The following is a 20256-nucleotide window of genomic DNA, read 5'->3' as shown; positions in this document are numbered from 1 at the left end:
CAAACCCTAACGTAGACAAAGGAAGAAGCAAGATCATTAAACACAACGTGGAGAACACCAATCCAATCTAACTTGATGGGAAAGCTCTGGAACAGGTGGAATGTCCCACGTACCAGGGAAATATCATCCATGAATGTGGAGGATGTGATGGAGACGTAAAGGCGAGGATTGACAAAGCAAGGGCTGCATTCCTACAGTTCGAAAACATATGGAACTCAAAACAACTGTCAACCAATATCAAAGTCAGAATCTTCAATACGAACGTCAAGACAGTCATAGTGTACGGAGCTGAGAACTACCACAACCATTATCGAAAAGATACAAGTATTTATAAACGGATGTCTTCGCAAGATAATCAGTGTCCGTTGACCGAATACCATCAGCAACAGCCTACTGTAGGAGAGGACAAACCAGCTTCCAGTTGAAGAGAAAATTATGGAAAAGCCATTGTAAAATCTATTTTGGAGATTTCGTGTGTGAAAATCCCTCCACGCATACATTTGCAACTTGTTCTTATTGGTTTATTTAGTTGTATATTTTGTAAGTCTTTCTAATTCCATTTGAGATGATAGTATTTTATTCTATTATAGTTTTCTCATTTTTCTTTTGCCTTCGCCGTGTTTCTATGTTTTTTTCCTGAACTGTATTTATATTGTTTTGGTTGATATTTAGTCTTGGCGGCAGCCATATTGACTTGTTCCCTCTTTGAATGTGTTGCCCGAGTTGACTGGGATCGTGCATTCTGATTGTGAGTCGAAGCACTTTTCCAGAATCGGAAACACTTTGTGTTATAAAGCAACAATCTATTATCTTTTGAACGGATTTTTACTTGATCGATCCAGAAAGGATAGAATAACACTTATTTTTTGGTGCATCCGGTAATTTTCTTACATACCTTATCAATTTGCCTAGTTATTGTAATTTAGATCGACTATTGAGGGAACAATTATTGGTTGAATAACTGAGCGGTAATATTTGTTTAGATAATAATGTATATTTGTATTTATAATGAAATGTAGAACCGTCATTTTCCCAATCCCATTGTTTTGATTTCGATTGGGGGATATCGAGTATCTAAACTACGCATACAGTCATTCCTCAGCCAAACCTTAGCTTGGATTTTACAGCCATGACCTTCAGATTCATAAGCATGCGCGATACAACCCTTCGGATTTTTCGTGTGATATATTATCACGCCGAAACATTGTGCGCAAGAATGCCAGCAAAGCCTGAGGCAGTACAAAATGTTTTGACGAGTTGCTCTAAAACACTTAGTGTCAGCAGGTGGTTGACAGTCTTTCACATAGACCGATTAAGGCCTCTGTGGTGAGAGAAGTCGTAGTACATTGATTTACAATAGCTTCACTAATAAACAGTATTTACAATCACACTTCTTTTCATGAAGCGTGCCGACATTTTTACCGGGTATTCAAATTTTACTAACACTATTTATATTCTTTTGTATGCGAATTTATTCCTCTGTTCTATGACCAGTATGTCTTTTGACATATCAAAATATCGCAACGTCAGTGGAGGACGTGAGGACCAAGAGGGGAGCTGACGTAGCTTTAGATCACCACCTGGCCGTTGTCAAGATGAAACGGAAGCTAAAGAATGATTAGACAACTGGACAAACAGCATTACAAATGTTCAATACAACCTTCAATGGAGGTACTGACAAACCCAACCAGTTTGAGATTGTTCCAAGCCTTACATTATCTACTCAAAGAAGAGGAGACCACCATGAGAAAAACTGGAATGGGATCATAGAAACTCTGAATTCAACTTGTCAGGAGGTTCTGTGATGCAAGAAGCATCATCATAAGGAATGGATGTCTATCGAAACCATGACCAGGATGCAAGTAAGGGAGAACAATAGCACACAACTGACAACAGTCGAACAAGCGTAGATAAAGCTAATGGACAGACCGAGTACACAGATGCAAAGAAGCTAGCGAAGACGAGCACTAGAAGTAACAAGCAGAAGTGCGTAGAAAATCTAGTAATGACACAGGTCAAAGCTGAAAGAGAAGGAAATGAGGCAACTATGTCACACAACGAAGAAACTAGCAAGGAAATATTGCAAACCAGAGCAACAAGTAATGAACAAACAATGAACAATCAATTGAATGCAAATCGTCACTATATGTCTACCTAATTGATTATGAGCAAGCACTTGATAGTGTGGATAGGAAGACTTTATGGAAACGTTTTCGACATTACAGAATACCCGAGAAAGTCATCAACACCATACGGGATCCATGCAACGGACTACACTGCCAAGTCGTGAATGGAGGACAGGTAACAGCTGCATTCCAACTGAAGATTTGGAGAACTACTGCAACTATCATCGAAAAGATACAAGTATTTATAAGCAGATGTCTTCGCAAGACAATCAGTGTCCGTTGACCGAATACCATCAGCAACGGCCTACTATAGGAGAGTATAAACCAGCTTCCAGTTGAAGAAAAAATTTGAAAAGACATTGGAAATGGATAGGACACACATTATGGAAATCATCAAACTGCATCACGAGGCAAGCGGGTTAACTGGCAATCGTGAAGAGAAACTGAAATGAGGAAGGCCAAATAATACACTGCGTCGAGAATTGGAAGCAGACATGAAAAGGATGAATAGGAACAGAGAATAATTTCCCAGGACAGAGTTGGATAGAGAATCCTGGTGGGTGACCCATGCTCATTCTCAAGGGATAATATGTGGAAGTAAGGTTTACGTAACTCAATCCTTAGTCCTTATTTCGGAGTGCCTAACGTGATGGTGATTATACAACACATTATTTTGTGATAGCTCAAACAACCAGTGTTCTGGAGGATCGCTGTTTAGGAAGAGGTTTCAGATGACAATATTGTTCCACACTGTATATCTATATTGTCTTCATATTCTTATTAACAGGTTCGACTTATCGTCTGTGATATTGAGACTGCGGATTTTTCTTATTTGCGTGCAGAGAAATACAACGAAGTAACACTTTTTATCCATAGAAAGTTAACGACTAATGCCTGATAGGGATTTAAGCCGATCTCTGGAGAGTTTAACAGGTTTTTCATTCAATTACAACATCAAGAGTGTGGTTTCTCGGTTAGATTTCAAATTCAGGCGTCAATTTAACCATGGGTTAGGAGTTAAAAAGTGTCTGTAGAGTATGATGTAGAACGTGTTTGTTGCTAGACTATTGCAGTGATCGATGACTTCATTATGAAATGGTGAAACTCATCACAGCTAGGGGATTTTTGTGATTGACTGATCCGATGTCGAGATCAAACAAATTAATCCGGTGAGTTTTTCTCAAGACAAGAATATCCTGCGCTTGCTGAGTCATTTTAGAAAGAAAAGTGATCAAAAAGGCTCATTGATGCTTCATGAAGAAGCTGCAAGGTGTAGGTTCCGAAGATCTTATATAAAATTAATTTAGGGATATGTTCATTAGTGATGAGGTTACTAAATTACATAAAAACATAAAGTACCAGAATAAGTAAGGTATACATAGACACATACGAACCAAAACAAAGAACAACTTCACAGAACTCTCCTAAAGTACCACATAACGACGGAATCACCATTATAGATACATCGAATAGGACAATAGAACAATACTATAACTTTGGGCATGCCACTTTTCGTTCTTACAGGACAATCTGTCTCAATAAAACAATTGAACCATTTAACCCCTTCCCCTTAGCCTATTTTACCATCATGAGTGTAATTAAAATCACTTAAACAAATCTTATCTTGGCTTAAGGTGTTGGAGTTTGAGTGACCTTGTCGTTTTTGATCGGAAGTTGGACGCGTCACTATGGCTGTCGGTTGCCTTTTAATTCCTTAAATGAGGTCTTTTTCATTGCAGGACGACATTTTAGACTTTGAAAGTAAAAAAAAGAAGAAAGCAAAGCCCCTTGTGCATGATTTTAAAGATGAAACAGACAATCTGGCGAACCAAGATATTCTAGACTTTGGTTCAAAGAAGAAGAAAAAAGATAAACTCTTAAGCTTGGATGACGTGGGTAACAAAGAGGACGTAAGTAGTATTCCTACATATTTCAGTTCACAATTACATCAGGAACCAGAATTTCATGAGAAGGACCCAACAGAAAACGGCGTTAAGCAACTTACTGAAAAGCTAGCGGATGAGCTTAATTTCTCAGATAAAAAGAAAAAAAGGAAATTCAAACCGATTGAAGTAGATGAAAATGGAGTTTGCGAGCTGAACAATACATCTGAACTTATCGTGAGGGATTCATCTGGATATGATTATGAAACGGTAAGTGTCTACGTCTATCTTCTTGATAATCTGAATATGAGTTTTGGGCTTTATGGAAATTGTGTCGACTCATCTTATGTCTTTCCACAAAGTGGTAGCCTTTAATTGCTCGAAAAACTAGTCCGAACGTCAGCTTTTCTCTATAAGTTCACTCGCTGTATGAGTGGTAGATCAGTAGTTTGTTATGAAACCCCGTTTGCAACTGGCTAGTAATGATAACCTTGATATGACCATCTTGCTTCAGACGGTCACCTAGTACGTCTCTGTCGTGGCATATAGACCATGATAGTATTTAGCTTCACGGTTTGTTGTGATTCGTAGGTTTCAAATCCCTCTTGGGATATTAAGTTTGGACAACTGTCCCACTTGCAAAACATTTGCGATTGCTTAACGATTCGTATCGACGGAAAATTCATAGTACAGGAGCTGAAACGAATGACCCTGTTAAACAACATTAAGTAATAATAACGAATCTCTGTATCCCTAAAGTGGTGAAGTGGACAGTTTTAACGGGTTGGTCGGCTGAAGCTATGGCATAGAAGTGTAACAATTGATGTGTAAACATCTGGTGAAAGTTAGCGAAAAAAGGTAACGGATCTACGCGCATTCTTCTAAGGTACGATTTGAGTCTTAATCACACTGCTAAGTTACCTAAACGATTGTTAACAAAGATACCTTTACCCAGGGGCGGAACATGACTCTTAACGCATTCTATAAGACCATTCTAGTTACGCTAACATGTGCTCCACATTTTTAATGCTTGAAGTTTCTAATGTGCATTTTATTTACATCCCAGACAATAGACCTCAATGGTGATTGTTTGGATTTGTTGATATTATTCTCTGTATCTCAGACCTTTTTAGCAGGGTTTAGTTTGTTTCGTCCTATTTTAAACGGCTGACGTGTTACATTGATTTGTCTTAACACGACTAGACTATTTCCCACCTTTCTGGAATATCCGTTTGATGGAAACCGAATGGTATTGATCCACTATATTTTCCATATCAAAAACAGCTTGTAATATTTGCAGTTCAACTGGCCTGCTGCTCCGGCAACATCGACCAGTTTGTCCTGTATACCATGGCCGGTGACGACTGATCCACCAAACGAGGCGGAAATCCGCAAGGAACTCCAACTCTTGAAACGCTACAAATCACCAGGCCCAGATGACTTACCCCCGGCTCTTTTTAAAGATGGTGGTGACTTTTTGGTGAAGGAGCTGATAACGTTGTTTACAAAGGTCTAGGAGCTAAAGAGTGTTCCAACTTCATGGAACGAGTAGATAATTGTCCTTATCTTTAGAAAGGGTTCATGTCGTTTCTGTAACAACTATCGGAGGATAGGTCTACTTTTGATTGCATCCAAACTGTTGGCTTCTGTCATACTTCGTAGGTTGTTTAAAACCCGAGAACGATTGACTCGCGAGGAACAGGCTGGTTTTCGTTCTGGTCGAGGATGCATTGATCATATCTTCACCCTCCGTCAAGTGTTAGAACACCGTCATACTTATCGCAGACCAACAATCGTGGTGTTTCTTGATATCAGGGCTGCCTTCGATTCGTTGGACAGGACTGTTCTCTGGGATTGTCTATTGAAGAAGGGTGTGCCTGAGAAGTTCATTAACATCTTAAAGGCCCTGTATACGAACACCTCAGGCAGAGTGAGGGCATACAACCACCTTTCCCCCTTGTTCCATTCAAGCAGTGGGGTCAGGCAGAGTTGCCTCATCCAACCATTCCTCTCCAACTTTGTCATCGATGACATTCTGGAAACAGCTCTGATGGATGTAAGTAATGGCGGTGTGGATCTGCTGCCTGGAGAACGACTTCTCGACCTAGAGTATGCGGATGATATTGTCTCACTGTGTGATAATGCCCAAGGCATGCAATCCACACTTAATCAGTTGGCAATCAGTGTCCGCAGGTACGGCATGTGCTTCGCACCCTCCAAGTGCAAAGTAATCCTACAAGACTGGCAGGATTCTCATCCTGTACTCACCCTGGATGGTGGGCAGATTAAAGTAGTTGAGAAGTTCGTGTATCTAGGTAGTTACATAAGTGCTGGTGGTGACGAGTGGTGAGATTGATGCACATATAATGAAAGCCAGAGCGGCTTATGCCAATCTGGGCCATCTTTGGCGCCTTCGTGATGTTAGTCTGGCTGTAAAAGGTCGGATCTACAACGCGTCGGTGAGAGCAGTTTTGCTCTATGCTTGTGAAACCTGGCCTCCGAGTCGAGGACGTTAGACGACTCTGTGTTCGATCATCGTTGTCTCCGAAGGATTGCTGACATCCAGTGGCAACACCATGTTAGTAATGCAGAGGTTCGGCATCGTGTGTTCGGGCGCAGAGACGACAACATAATTGGTTTCACCATCTTGAAACACCGACTTCGGTGTCTTGGACTTGTTCTACGAATGTCGTCCCAGAGAATTCCACGTCGTGCATCATTTGCGGACTCTGGGACTGGTTGGAAAAAGCGGAGAGGTGGTCAGTGTATGACATGGTGTCATGGTGTGAAAGAAAGCTGCAAAGGGCTAGCTTCTGTTGGTCCTTCAGTCAGTCAGTCACAGCGTAGAACTTTGTACGTACGTACATCAGTTTGAGTTGCCATACCACATTAGCACAGAGATGAAGTTGTCGATTCAAATCCCATAGTGGTAGAAGTAGTAAGAGTATAAGTATTATGTGAAAGATTAGGGTTTGAAGATGTTATTGAAGGAGTATAATACAGTGAGATAAATTTGAAAAGAGAAAAAGAGTAGGGACATGAGGAATTCAGAGAATTAGGATTTGGTAGAACACAAAGTGGATGCACCTTCGCCATTGCAAACGGTTTTGAGCCATGTCATTCAAGGTCTCTAACCATCGGTTGCTATCATCTCGCGAATCCCAACCAGGAAGTCTACACCTACCAACATGGCTCAGTTCACTTGTCAGCGACTCCCTGGATGGGGTTGGAAAGTTGGTGCAACACAGTGGCAAGAGACGTTATCAGATATGGCTCAGAATATAAGCCAGTGGCTAGCCTGCTGTAACCTTTTACTTTCTTCATAAAGAGTGGTTATAACTTCTTAACTGAGAGAGTTCTGGTTGTACATTTCAGTTCCCCCATCATTACTCTTCTCTTTTTTTCATCCTTTTTTTCTTCCTTTATATGTACGCATCTTCCCCCTTTCTCCTCCCATTCTCATTATTTTGTGTGGCGCATATATATCTGGTGCCCTTTGTACCAATATGTATGTGTTTAAATAAATAAAATAAATGTAATATTTGCAGAGGATAAGCAACATACAAAACAGCTGGCGTAACAAGTTCTTACATTCGAGGTTGAGTCTGAAGTTTTATTATCCCAGCGGTTTTCGCTTCCACTTTTACATTCGAACGATTGTGTTATGGTATTTCTCAAACTGTGTCTATGCGGTTTTAACTAAATGTCCGGCGACTATAGCCGTTATACGCATTTTCATCTGCATATTTGGTTCGTGTCTGAAGTCAAACAGACTTTGTTTTGTATATTTGTTTGCATTAGCATCGTACTTTTGTCATGTAGAAATTTTTTAGCTATAAAGTCATCGTTCTGTTTTCTCCGCGCTTTCTGCTTGTGTTTAATATCTTACGTGATCATGTCTCGTCAAACAATCAAGGAAGACTGTTTAAATTTTAACTTCGGGCTCGAATAAGCTTTTAAAGTCAGGCAAAGCTATTTTACTATCGTATTTAAATTAATGAGGGAATGTGTGATTAACCGTTTGCTACGATTACGATTCGTCGATTTTAACGGTTGGGACGTATTACGTATGCTTCATTACCGCCTACGTCAACGTAGACAACTTTCTACATCGACTTCGTAGTTTACACAACTTTCTATACTCAATTCTCATATTCGAATCCCACAGCACATACATTGGCATAAACAATCCACACGAAACGTTCAAAATCACCTACGAACAAGTGCGTGGTTGCTGAGTTAAATTAAATTATATTGAGCGAACAATTGTTTCCAATAACTTCATCATCAGGCTCTACAGTTATAAGTCCATAATTATCATAATATTTTACAAAGGCCAAAAATGAGTTCCGGGTTACATTCTTTTTAAAAATCTTCCATTTATACTTGGAAAATATTCATCAATAATCATGTTACTACCCAGTATATGTGCATTTGATGGGTTAAATGAACACTATTATTTTTAAAGTTAGTGTTTATATTCGTCAAGAGGTTTATATAAAATTGAGTGAATAAAGCAATCGTCATCCCTGTCTTTAGAAATAGTCGGCGTAGAGTATGAACCGGACCGTAGCTGCTACCTTGACTTAGTGGTCGGACTTGCCTATCATGATTACTCATGCGAACTATATTGTATGAAACACGTTCCTTTATGTCCTACCGTCCCTAGCCAGGTTGGTTCTAGAGCGGTCAGACTAAAATCAGGTCCGGGGATGAAGTCGTACTGTAAAGGGATATGACAGTAGTAAAGTGCTCCCCGCTCCAGACAACCAACTTCTTCAGCAATGCTGCCTTCCCACAACAGAAGGGAGGGGTTTGAAACGATTGACCCTAGAAATGTCACACCTCACCTTACCCCACGGATTTCCGTCTCCGATAGTAAGGCCTTTTAATGTGCAGAGCTAACTCATCGAAGGCTTCCCATAAGAAAGTCCATGAGCGGCCAACCTCAAACAGTTATCCCTTGGGCTCTGTGATCACGCTCCGCTAGGACTTCCACTAATTCAGCTTCTTTTTCAGGTCCCTCAAGAATAAATGCCCTCCCATGGTGTGGGCAACTGGTAAGTGACGACCACCCTCATGCCTCTATCGGCACCCGAGATCTTCTTGTTGACGATTAAATCGCTCTCTCATCTCCTAATAATCCCATCCACATGACTGACCCTTCTCATTTATCTTTTTTTTACCACGCGCCACCAATGCTTATGATTTGAATTCACGAAATATTATTTCAGGTCTCCTGAAACCACGCTCCAAACTACGTGTCGGAGCTTTTAATGTTCGAACCTTGTATGAGATAGGAACACATGCTTTTTGACTACGACTCTAGAATCTCGCGCCATCAATATATTCTGCGTTTTCACAACGCGGATACAGGATCTAAGTACAGTCATTCATTTGACTTCACCTTGTCAATATAAAAAACGGACACACTATATCCTTCTAGTAACTGAAGGCCCCATTACCACTTCCTGCAGCCTCGTTGTAAGCATAGCATTGCTTTCTCAAGTAACTCAAGCTCCCTTAGATCGGATTCCAGCAGACGGTGGCTTGTTTGCTGTCCTATTAAACGGGAAAGTTATTTATTTATTTAAACACATAAATATTGGTGCAAGTAGGCACCAGATACATATGCGCCACACAAATTTTCATTTATTTGAGCGAGGGCTGTAATACTGCCCGGGTGCCCAAACCGAAGCAGGTGGTTTCTTAGGGGGCCACACCCCGAGCCTTTGACCTTAAGATCTGATCCACAAGGCAGTAGAGCATCGTAAGGAGATGCAGTCCCATGGTAATCGGTGACCAACGATTGATTCATACGCCATTTGTTTCTTCAGGATACTGGAGCCCATGTGCACCATTGGTTTGGAATCAGGGTTTTCCAAATCCCCTAGGTGGAGTCATTGTGTCCACCAACCCGGTTAAAACGCTGGGCATTCGCTTTTCGTCCTCTCGATTTCGTAAACAACATCCCCGCCTCGAGAAGGCAGTGAGTAGGACTTCCCTGGCAGAGGCTATATATTCGCGTGCCATGTGAGAGCATTTCGAGAGGGAGAGCGTACTCTCCCCACTCTCGGCCGTACCAGGGCATTTGGGGGCAAGTACAAGAGCCACAACAAGAAACCCCCTTAGAATTCAATTTAATGGTAGGAAAAAATTGATATATTCCAGGAAGAACTAGAGAAAGAGCTAGACAACCGTCAGAATGCTATCCATCACGAGGTAGCTTGGTATGTTGTCCAAAAAGCCGTGGAAACAACAGTGATGTTTACCAGTAACTTAAAACGTTAGGAAGAATCAGCGGGGTCTACAAAACTGACTCTGATCGTAAGGTTCTATGGCAGTGTCTGTAATTGAAAGGTGTACCAAAGAAGTCCATTAACCTTGTAACGGTCCTCCACTCAAACACTATTAGTAGAGTGGTGTTCGTCAAGGTTGTTCGCTTTCCCATTCTTATTTAACGTTATCATAGACATGTTTTGAGAGATAACACTTTATCGTTTGACTTTTCAGGGATTAATCTTCTTCTAGGAGATTCACTTATTGAATGCTCAGATAATATGGTTGTGTTTGGTGAAAACGCTGCTAAAACTCACAGTGTTCTGATCACCTTGAGCAATAATGCAAGCATGATTGGAATAAGATTCTCTCCCTCCAAATGTAAAGTGTTACTTTAGGATTGTCTTGTGCTATCGCCTGAATTAGTGACAGGGAGTAAAGTAGTTGGACGCATCAACGACCTCACTTATCTTGAGAGTCTTATCAGTACTGACGAAATTTCAGTATGGATTCAGAAAGCTCGACTAATTCTTGTCACTTTTGGCGTAGGCAAGATATCTGTTATTAGTATTCGATCGTGGGTGTCTTCGAAGCATTGCTTGTGTATTTTGGGGCCTTGGAGTAAGCAGTGTCTGGGTTAGGAATAGAGTACTAGGTAAAGATGGTAAATCATTCGAGGAGGTAGTAAATCTCCAACTAAGGTGGTTTGAACATGGGTTATGTATGCCCAATCACCACCTACCTCGACGAGCAGTGTTTTCTGGTGTAGCAGTAGGCTGGAAGAAAGTTAAGTGCGGCCAAACGAAAGCATGGCATCATTAAATTAAGTCACAATTGAACTTAGCAATATTAATGGGTATAGACTACCTGGATGGGGTCCGCGTGGTTATCGTAACCAATGGTTAGAGACTTTGAATAACATGGCTCAAAATCGTCTTAAATGGCGTAAGTGCATCCGCTCCCTATCTTTCCCCAAATCCTAAAATTACCACTGCTACTGTTACTGCCTATATTATTGTGGGGTTCGTCCTGACAACATCTCTCTGTGCTAATAGGGTATGAAAACTTGGACCGATGTTTGGGATAATTATCGGGATGCATGCTGTACGGATGTCATTTCAGTAACAAACTACGTACTATTTGCTGGTGCTAGGATTAAGAGACGAAAGTAAAGATGGCCAGTTTAATACATCACTATAAAGTGGAAGATTACTGCACATGACTTGACACCTGTGTACGAATGTTGTTGGTCGTTCCAGACTGGTCTTCACATGCATATTATGCTAAAATATGACCATACCTGGCCATGTATATTATGAACATTAAAGAGTGCTATAATAATATGAAATAATCTTCGCTCATGTTTAAAAATAGTCTTTTGTGACTTTTTGCAGATGAACTATCATTATTTCATCGGTGCATGTTTTGCTGCTCTTTTAAAAATTCTAATAGTTGTTAACACGAGTCTTTGCTCAGCTTGGTGATTTGAATCCTGAACTTGTATCAGATCAGAAAAGGAAGCTCGTAATGGTTCCCCCCCAAATGGCTCGCGTCGGGACCAAAAAGACTCTTTTTGTAAATTTTTCAACTATTTGTCGTTCTTTAATGAGAGATCAGTCTCATCTCACAACATACATACTAACTGAACTGGGTACTCAAGGTTCAGTGGATGCTAACGGTGCTTTACTTATTCGTGGACGTTATACAAGTAAACACATGGAACCTGTGTTGAGAAACTACTGTAGTAAGTGTCATGATCTGTAATTTTTAAAATTGATAATAATAGAAGTACGTGTTAGTTATAGTATCTCGGTCCTATGATTTTTGTAAATCTTTGATTGTAGGTAACTGAAATGTGTGTGTGCTTGTCTAAAATAATTTCTATAATCTTCGGTTCCTCATTGTGAAGCAAAGAATTGAATCCATTCTTATCTTCCGGTAATATTCAGGTTTTCATCAGCCAAGTATGTAGATCTGTTAATATGTTGCCGATCATTTTTAGATTATACCAGGTTCTGCATCGTTAAGTCATACAAATCGTTGATTTACGTAATATCATAGTAATTTCGTTTTACTGTTCTTGATACTTTAGTTATGTCAACAGATAAACTGGTCATTGTCATAAATAACGTATGACATCTCCAAAAAGATGGATTTTTTATTCGAGAATTGAACGTTAGTTTATAGCAGCGACATGACTCGCTTCGGCGGTACATATACTAAAATTGGAACGATACAGAGAAGATTAGCATGGCCCCTGCGCAGCGACATGACAGTGCGAAAGATATTGGTTTTGTTTTTCACCTTGATCTCGGTGTTGAATCAGACTGACAAACAATTCCGTTTAGTTCAGAGTATTTTACATTAGCATATTTGAACATTTTTTGTGAGATTAGAAATCGAAAGGTCAGGCTGTTCTCATTTCTATTGAACTCGATATAAGAACCTGAAACAAAGAAACTCTTGATGTATAAACTACGTAAAGTTGAATAATGCTATAGGCAAAGTGATGGTCATAAACGATAAAATGACTACGTAAGCACAGTTCAAGCCCTTCTTATTATTGTCTATACAACAACAAGAAAGACTGATTCATTTTTCGTTTCTGATAACCTCTCAATACACTAAGTTATGTTGAGCACCACTCCCCAAATATCGGTCCATAAGCAAAGTTACCGTATCATAAAGGGTGTATAATAGATTCCTCGTGGAAACATAATACTTCAGTGCAGTATTCTGAAAGTGTCTAAAACTTGTAGCAGATTATTTTAATCGTTTTCAAAACCTTGTTTCACCTGTGTTTATTCGGGGACCGTATGGCATCCTTGTCTAGTTCTCAGTCAGTTAGCTACAACGTAGACCAGGCACACATATGCATACGCCATACCTCGTTAGCACAACAAGATGAACACCGGATTCATAGAAGTAGTTAATCTAGTGGTGGTAGTTTATAAAAGATAGGTTGTATATAAAGACATAGTAAAGGAAGGAAGAACGTTATGAAGCAATTTTAATCTTAAGGTTTAAGGGAAGATAAAGAGTGTATACACCTACACCATTTTGATCGAATCTGAGCCATGTCACACAGAGTCTCCAACCATTGGTTACGATAGTCACGCGGACCCCAACCAAGTAGTCTGCATCTACCAACATGGCTCAAACTGGGAGTTGATGACTTCAAGCACTGATGCCACGTTTTAGTTTGGCTGCCCCTAACTCTCTTCCAACCATCGCCAATACTAGTCAGCATTGCGCGTCGTGGTAATCGGTGTTCAGGCATACGTAACACGTGGCCCAACCATCTCAGTCGATGAAGATTCATGATCTCATCAAATGATTTACCATCATTCCCTAATACCCTGTGTCTAACCTCACTATTACTTACCCGGTGATACCAGAAGATGCGAGCAATATTTCTAAGGCATCTGTGGTCGAATACTAGTAACTTACGAGTATCTTCTACTCTTAATGGCCATGTTTCACAGCCGTAAAGTAGAACAGAGCGAACTGCTGCACAGTATACTCGTTCCTTAATTGGTAGATGGATATCTCGTCTTCGCCATAGGTGATGTAAGTTGGAAAAAGCCAAACGAGCTTTCTGAATCCGTGCTGAAATTTTGTCAGACACCAACCCATTAGGGCTAATCAGACTTCCAAGATAAGTGAAGTTGTCGACGCGTTCGACTACTTCACTCCCTATCTGTAATTCAGGTGTTGACCCAGGCCAGTCCTGAAGTAACAATTTACATTTAGATGGGGAGAAACGCAACCCAAACATCCTGGCATTGTTACTCAGCGCTAACAGAAGACTCTGCATTTTGGCAGCGTCTTCACCAAACAGGACTATCTCATCCACGTTTTCTAAGTCGATAAGTAGACCTCCTGGTAGGGGATCAATTCCTGAAAATTCAGTCGAAGGGAGTGTTATTTCCAGCAATAGGTTTATAATGAAGTTAAACAAAAATGGGGATAGTGAACAGCCTTGTCGGACACCACTTGAGGTTGTAAAATCAGATGACAGTTTTCCATAAGCTCTCACTCGACTGGTAGCGTTCGAGTAAAGAGCCTTCACAAGGTTTATGTACTTCTGAGGTACACCTTTCAATGACAGACACTGCCACAGAACCTCTCGGTCTACAGAATCAAATGCTGCTTTCAAGTTAAGAAGAACTATCATTGTCGGACGCCGATAAGCATGCCTCTGCTCTAAAACCTGACAAATAGTGGATATGTGGTCGATGCAGCCACGACCAGGTCTGAAGCCAGTCTGATTTTCTCGTGTTTGCAGTTCACGAGTCTTAGTTAGGCGCCCGGTAATTATTGAGGATAGTATTTTAGATGCTATGTTAGTCAGACTAATCCCTCTATGGTTATCGCAGGATGATTTTGGCCCCTTCTTATATATTGGGACAATAAGTGATTGTGACCAGTCAGATGGGATTACGTCCAACTCCCAGATTTTAGCCAGAATGTTAGTCAACCTAGTCGCTAAAATTGGACCACCATATTTAAAGACCTCTGGAGCCAATTCATCTGAACCAGCTGCTCTTCCTCGTTTCAGATTAGTTGTAGCCTTTTGAAATTCAGGTAGGGTCGGGGGACCTACTTCAATGTTCCATTCAGACTGTCTGGGAATAGTGGGTAGTTGTGCAGTAGCTGAAGGCCAGCTGAACTGCTCCTTAAAGTGTTCCGTCTATAGCTCTAAACGTCTGGGCTGAGAGCAGATAAGGGTTTTTTCTTTTTCCCAGATTGTTTCGCTTACACTTGACTTCTTAATTCCGGTTTCTTTTATTAGTCTGAATGGTTGCCTGGTGTTGCCTACAGCCTCTGCCTTTTCCATCTCTTTTGCTTTCGTTGCCCACCACTGCTCACGATCGTTCCTTAGACTTTTAGTCAACCTAGATCTAATTTGTTTACGCTCTTCGTCGTGTTGAGAGCCTGATGGGATGAGTTTACGCAAATCCATCAGTGAAATAGACTTGGAAGAAATCCATTGGTTTTTTGGAACCCTATGGTTTAAATTACTAATAGATGTGACTGCTGTTTCCGCAGTTGTTCGTATGTCTTTCCAAGCAGCATCTGGGTCAGTCTCGTTTACAGAACTGCCTAGATGTGAACTCAGTTGTTCCCGGGACTTACTTTCGACTTTTTCGTCCTCCAGTTCAATCCTAATGGGTCTTCTTAGTGTAGTTTCCCTGCGTCCAGTGAGGCGCAGACAAATGCGTGCTCGTATTAAAGCGTGATCAGAGTACAAACAGCTATTCCAGTACGAGCAACAATCTTCTATCGAGCCTCTCCAACGATAACTGATGGCAATATGGCCTATTTGAGTCCATCGTTGGTTTGGTGCAGGTGGTCGCCATGTTAGACGATTTCTCTCCTTATGCTTAAAATTAGTGCTTGCTAAAAATAAACGATTGTCTGAGCATAGTTGCAACAGACGATCACCATTATCGGTTCGTTGAGCCAGAATACTAAAATACCCACTTAAATGTCTTTCTGTTTGATTTAAGCTGCCCAATCGGGCATTAAAGTCACCCGCTACGAGTACTATGTCTGAGCGCTTAGCTTTTTGAAGAAGTTCAGAGAGCTTTCTATAAAAGTCATCTTTTACTTCATCCGCGCTGCAGTCAGTGGGAGCGTAGGCAGAAACGACGAAAAGGCAACGACATGTGTTCCTATCCTTCCGAGTTCTTATGGAGTCATTTAGCCGGACAGCACACAGGCGACTGTTAACGGGGATCCATTCCAGTAGTGCTTGTTCTGCCCTTGTACTAAGTGCTATGCTTACACCTGCAAGTCCACGAGAACTAGCCAACGGGTCGCCAGATACACGGAGAGTGTATTTCGTTGGCTCTCCATTTTGGCGAGGTGAGGTCAAGTGAATGACCACACTGGGATCCTGTATGCGTGTTTCGGAGACACAGCATACATCGATGGTACAAGATTCTAGGGTCTTAGCCAAGGAGGCCTGTTGACCTATTTGACTTGGGGTACGTACGTTGAAGGCTCCAATGTGTAGTTTGGAGCGAGGTTTTAGTAGACCTGGGACAGTGTTTCGCGCACTAGAATGGTTGGCCATGGTGACACTTGAGGAGGAAACCGAAAGAGGAAGTTTAGTGTTGAAAGTTGAGGTAGAAGCAATAGTAGGAAGTGAAGAAGGAGATTGATTATGAATACAGTGGTCTTGAGTGCTGTTAGAGGTATGAGGGCTGTTATCACTTCCCAGTTGCCCACACCGTGGAAGGGTTGGTCTAGAGGTTCCTGAAAAGGAAATTAGGTTAGAAGTGGTCTTGATGACCTGAGAGCGTGACCGCAGTGCCCAAGGGACAACTGCTTGAGGTCGGTCACACACGACCTTTTTGTGTTAGCTCCATTCTTTGAAGGACCTTACCGCCGGAGACGGAAATCCGTGGGGTAAGGCGAGGTGTGCATTTTTAGGGTTGACCTTTTCTAAACCCACCCCTCCTTGTGGGAAGGCAGCAACGCTGTTATGATGGTTGTCTGACGGAAACACCTTACTGCTGTCACACCTCTGTACAGTCAGCAGTACGACTTCGCCTTCGGACCTTGGGTTTGCTGCTCTTCAAGCCTGACCAGCACGTCAAGACAGCAGAACCAGACGACCGTTGCTGCTGCCTTGATGTGATGTTCATGCTTGCCTATCGTGATAAACCAATCGAGCTATACTGGCTGGAACGATCGTTCCTCAAGGTCCTACCATGCCAGACAGGTCGTTTGAAGAGCGGTTGTCCGTTGGGCACTGCGGTCACGCTCCCAGGTCGTTAAGACCAACATTAATCTAACCTCCTTTTCAGGTCCCTCAAGAAATACCCTTCCACGGTGTGAGCAGCCGGGAAGTGATATTAGCCCTCATACCCGTAACTGCACACGAGACCAAGTTGGTCACATTCAGATACTTTCTCTGTTGTCATACTAAACGCCAGAGCTAAGGCAGTACTGATTCCTTTCAACTGACAGTCATGTGTTGTTAGATTAGAAAGCTCGATCAAAATAAGTATTCGGTATGAAAAACGACATTTTTACTTCATCGCCTACGCTTCGACAAGCTGCATCCCGGACTCGATCAAGGATGAGTTTTACCGATAGTTAATTGTTCTTCAACAGAAAGTGCGTTCGACAAGTATTGTAGTACTAGCCGTGGATTCGAGTGCGCAGGTCGATGATCTAGGCAAAGAAGGAAGTCGTTTGGGTGACCGATGAAAACCTGTAATTCGCAGGCCAGGTAACGGTGACCGTCCACTGCAACTTTTGCAGACTTGAACGATGGACAGAAAGTTTTGAGGAACAGTTCAGGTGGTCGTTTGCCCCGGCAACATCGACCACTGCCTTGTCTTCTCAGGCCAGTGTAGACTGATCCATCTAACACGGCGAAAGTTCGTAAGGAACTCCACGTTTCTAAGCGCCACAAGTCACCAGACCCATATGACTTACCTCCAGTCCTTTTTTAAGATGGTGACGAACTTCTGGCTAAAGAACTGACTGAGTCATTTACAAATGTCTGGGAATTGAAGTGTTTCAACATAGTTAAACGAGTGAATAGTTTTCTTTATCTTCAAAAAGGGTTCAGGTCACATACGCAACAATTATCGGGGGATAAGTTCACTACCCATTGCGTTCAAGTTATTGGCTCCCGTCATACTTCGCAGATTGTTCAAAACCCGGGAAAGGTTGATTCGCAAAAGGCAGGCTGGTTCTCACTTTGGTCGAGGATGTATTGATCATATATATCATCACCTCCTAAATGTTAGAACGCCGTCGTACCTATTGCAGCGCAGCACGTCATGTTTCACATCAGGCCCACCTTCGATTTGTTAGAAAGGACTCGCCCTCTATACAAACACCCCAGGCAGAGCGAGGGCATACAACCACCTCTATCTATTGTTCCATTCAAGTAGGGTTTCCTAATCCCGAAATTCTTTAGCTTAGCCGTCGATGACGTACTGGAAACAGCTCTGATGAACGTATGTAATGGTAGTGTGGATCTATTGCCTGGAGAAAGACTTTCAGACCTTAAGTATGCGGACGATATTGTCTTACTGTGCGATGACACTCAAGTCATGCAATCCACATTTAATTACTTGACAACCACTATCCGTACTTATGTCGTGTGCTCTGCACCTTTTAAGCGCAAAGTACTTTTACAAGACTGCCAGGACGCTAAACCTGCACTCGCTCTGGGTCGTGAGCAGATGAAGGATATCTAGAAGTTCGTGTATTTGGGTAGCTACGTATGTGCTGTGAGTGATGAGATGAATTCATGTATAGTAAAAGCCAGAGCAACTTATCCAAATCCGAGCCTTCATGATGTTAGTCGTCTGGCTGTCAATGGTTGAATCTGCAACGCGTCGGTGAAGGCAGTTTTGCTCTACGCTTGTGAAACCTGGCCTGTCCGAGTTGAGGATGTTAGACGACTCTGTGTTTGGTCATCGTTGTCTCCGAATGATTGCTGACACCTAGTGGTAACACCATGTTATCAATGCAGAGCTTCGGCATCGTGTGCTCGGACACAACGACGATAATTCAATTAGTGTTATTATCTTGAAACATCGATTTCGGTGGCTCTGGCATGTACTACGAATATCGTCTATATACAGTATATTTCCCTTGACATCATTATTTTAATAATTTTATTATTCTAAATTGCTACAACGAGTTCGTGCTGGAACTATAGTTCAACCCTGGGTTTTAGAATTTATCTTGTCCATTTATTGGAACTTATTTGAAGTTTTCACTCAGAAAGTCGTACGTTATGAGATAAGTAAAGGAAATAGACCTAAACATGCTATTTGTTAACGCAGTCACAATGCAAGTTACCAACTTAACAAAATGAATACTTATTGATGTTCTGAAAACGTCCACAAAGTAGCTAGTTATTACTTTCAGTGAACTGATTTATATCGTCCGTTACAGTCAAAATCACGTTTTCGTTTTAAGGAGATATGCTTTGCTATAGAATTCGGTCGTCAAACTTTACTTAATTACATTTTTTACTATTCATAGCATATTCTTGCTTCTATTTAATTATTTATTCAGGAACTTACGTGTTGTGTGGTACCTGCCAGTCTTCTGAAACAGACCTATGCAAAGACTCAAGACTTCTTTTCCTCCACTGTCGACGATGTGGATCTCGTTTCACTGTAAAAACAGTGACTTCCGGATTCCAAGCCCTGACAGGGAAACGTGCTGCTTTGCGAGCGAAAACACAATGATACGCTAACTGTTCCAGGTTTTTTACTTCGTCAGCCTTAAGTACAAATCTTCGAAATAAAACGATATCCTATTTTTATTTGTATTCTTTCGTATTATGTACGAAGATACTTTTATTAACGCACCTACTAACTGGTTTTAACAGGATTCTTAAACTGTACTAATAGAAACCTCTTATTCTTGAGGACGTACATATAGAATTTCAGGGGTTATATTTCGCAACACTTTTTATGATTACTTTTAAAGGGTGTTGGTTATCATGTAATTCGGTAGGTAGATTTAATTCTCAACAAATAATTAGAGAAATTTATTGCACTAATATTTATAACAGTATAAAATCGTGTTGGCTGAGTGACTGCAATTGAGTATGTCTATGCTATGGATGATGAGTGGCATTCCCATAGTTGTGAAATTTTTCAGTTCGGTTGGATACGAGTAACATCTCGACTCAATTCCCGTATCTTGGAGGTAGAAGTTTGTTCCCATTACTGTAAACTTCATGAAAAAACCCAGAACACGTCCGAAGGCCTCCAGTGTCACGTTGTTTAGTGTCCAATGATTTGACAACGCCATTTCAAAGTGCAGACGTCCTCCGAACAATTCTGTTCGGAATCTGTCCAACGACCTAGAAATAACGTGTTTGCTTCACATCGAGTGACTTGAGTGGATCTATTTAGGGCTTACATCCAAGCGGTTAGCATCGATCCTAAAATACTATTCAGCCCATTCATCCTATG

General features: G+C 41.3%; 1 protein-coding gene across 2 annotated transcripts; it reads left to right on the top strand.

Moving 5' to 3' along the window:
• Window positions 1-3794: 3794 nt before the first annotated feature.
• Smp_103460.1 (eukaryotictranslation initiation factor,putative) lies at window positions 3795-19733 on the top strand (the record flags this gene model as incomplete). Of its 2 annotated transcripts, XM_018792745.1 has the most annotated exons (5): window positions 3815-3820; window positions 3866-4036; window positions 4079-4279; window positions 11741-12032; window positions 19346-19521. In XM_018792745.1, 5 exons carry the CDS (start codon window positions 3815-3817, stop codon window positions 19519-19521), a joined length of 846 nt encoding a protein of 281 aa, XP_018644477.1. The 2 variants fall into 2 exon arrangements, with proteins under 2 accessions (XP_018644476.1, XP_018644477.1); XM_018792746.1 differs by having other exon boundaries at window positions 3795-3820; window positions 3866-4279; window positions 19346-19733.
• Window positions 19734-20256: the final 523 nt, after the last annotated feature.

Source organism: Schistosoma mansoni (genome assembly GCF_000237925.1).
Source record: "Schistosoma mansoni, WGS project CABG00000000 data, supercontig 0129, strain Puerto Rico, whole genome shotgun sequence".
Lineage (NCBI taxonomy): Eukaryota > Metazoa > Platyhelminthes > Trematoda > Strigeidida > Schistosomatidae > Schistosoma > Schistosoma mansoni.
This window is presented reverse-complemented; position numbering and strand designations above follow the sequence as displayed.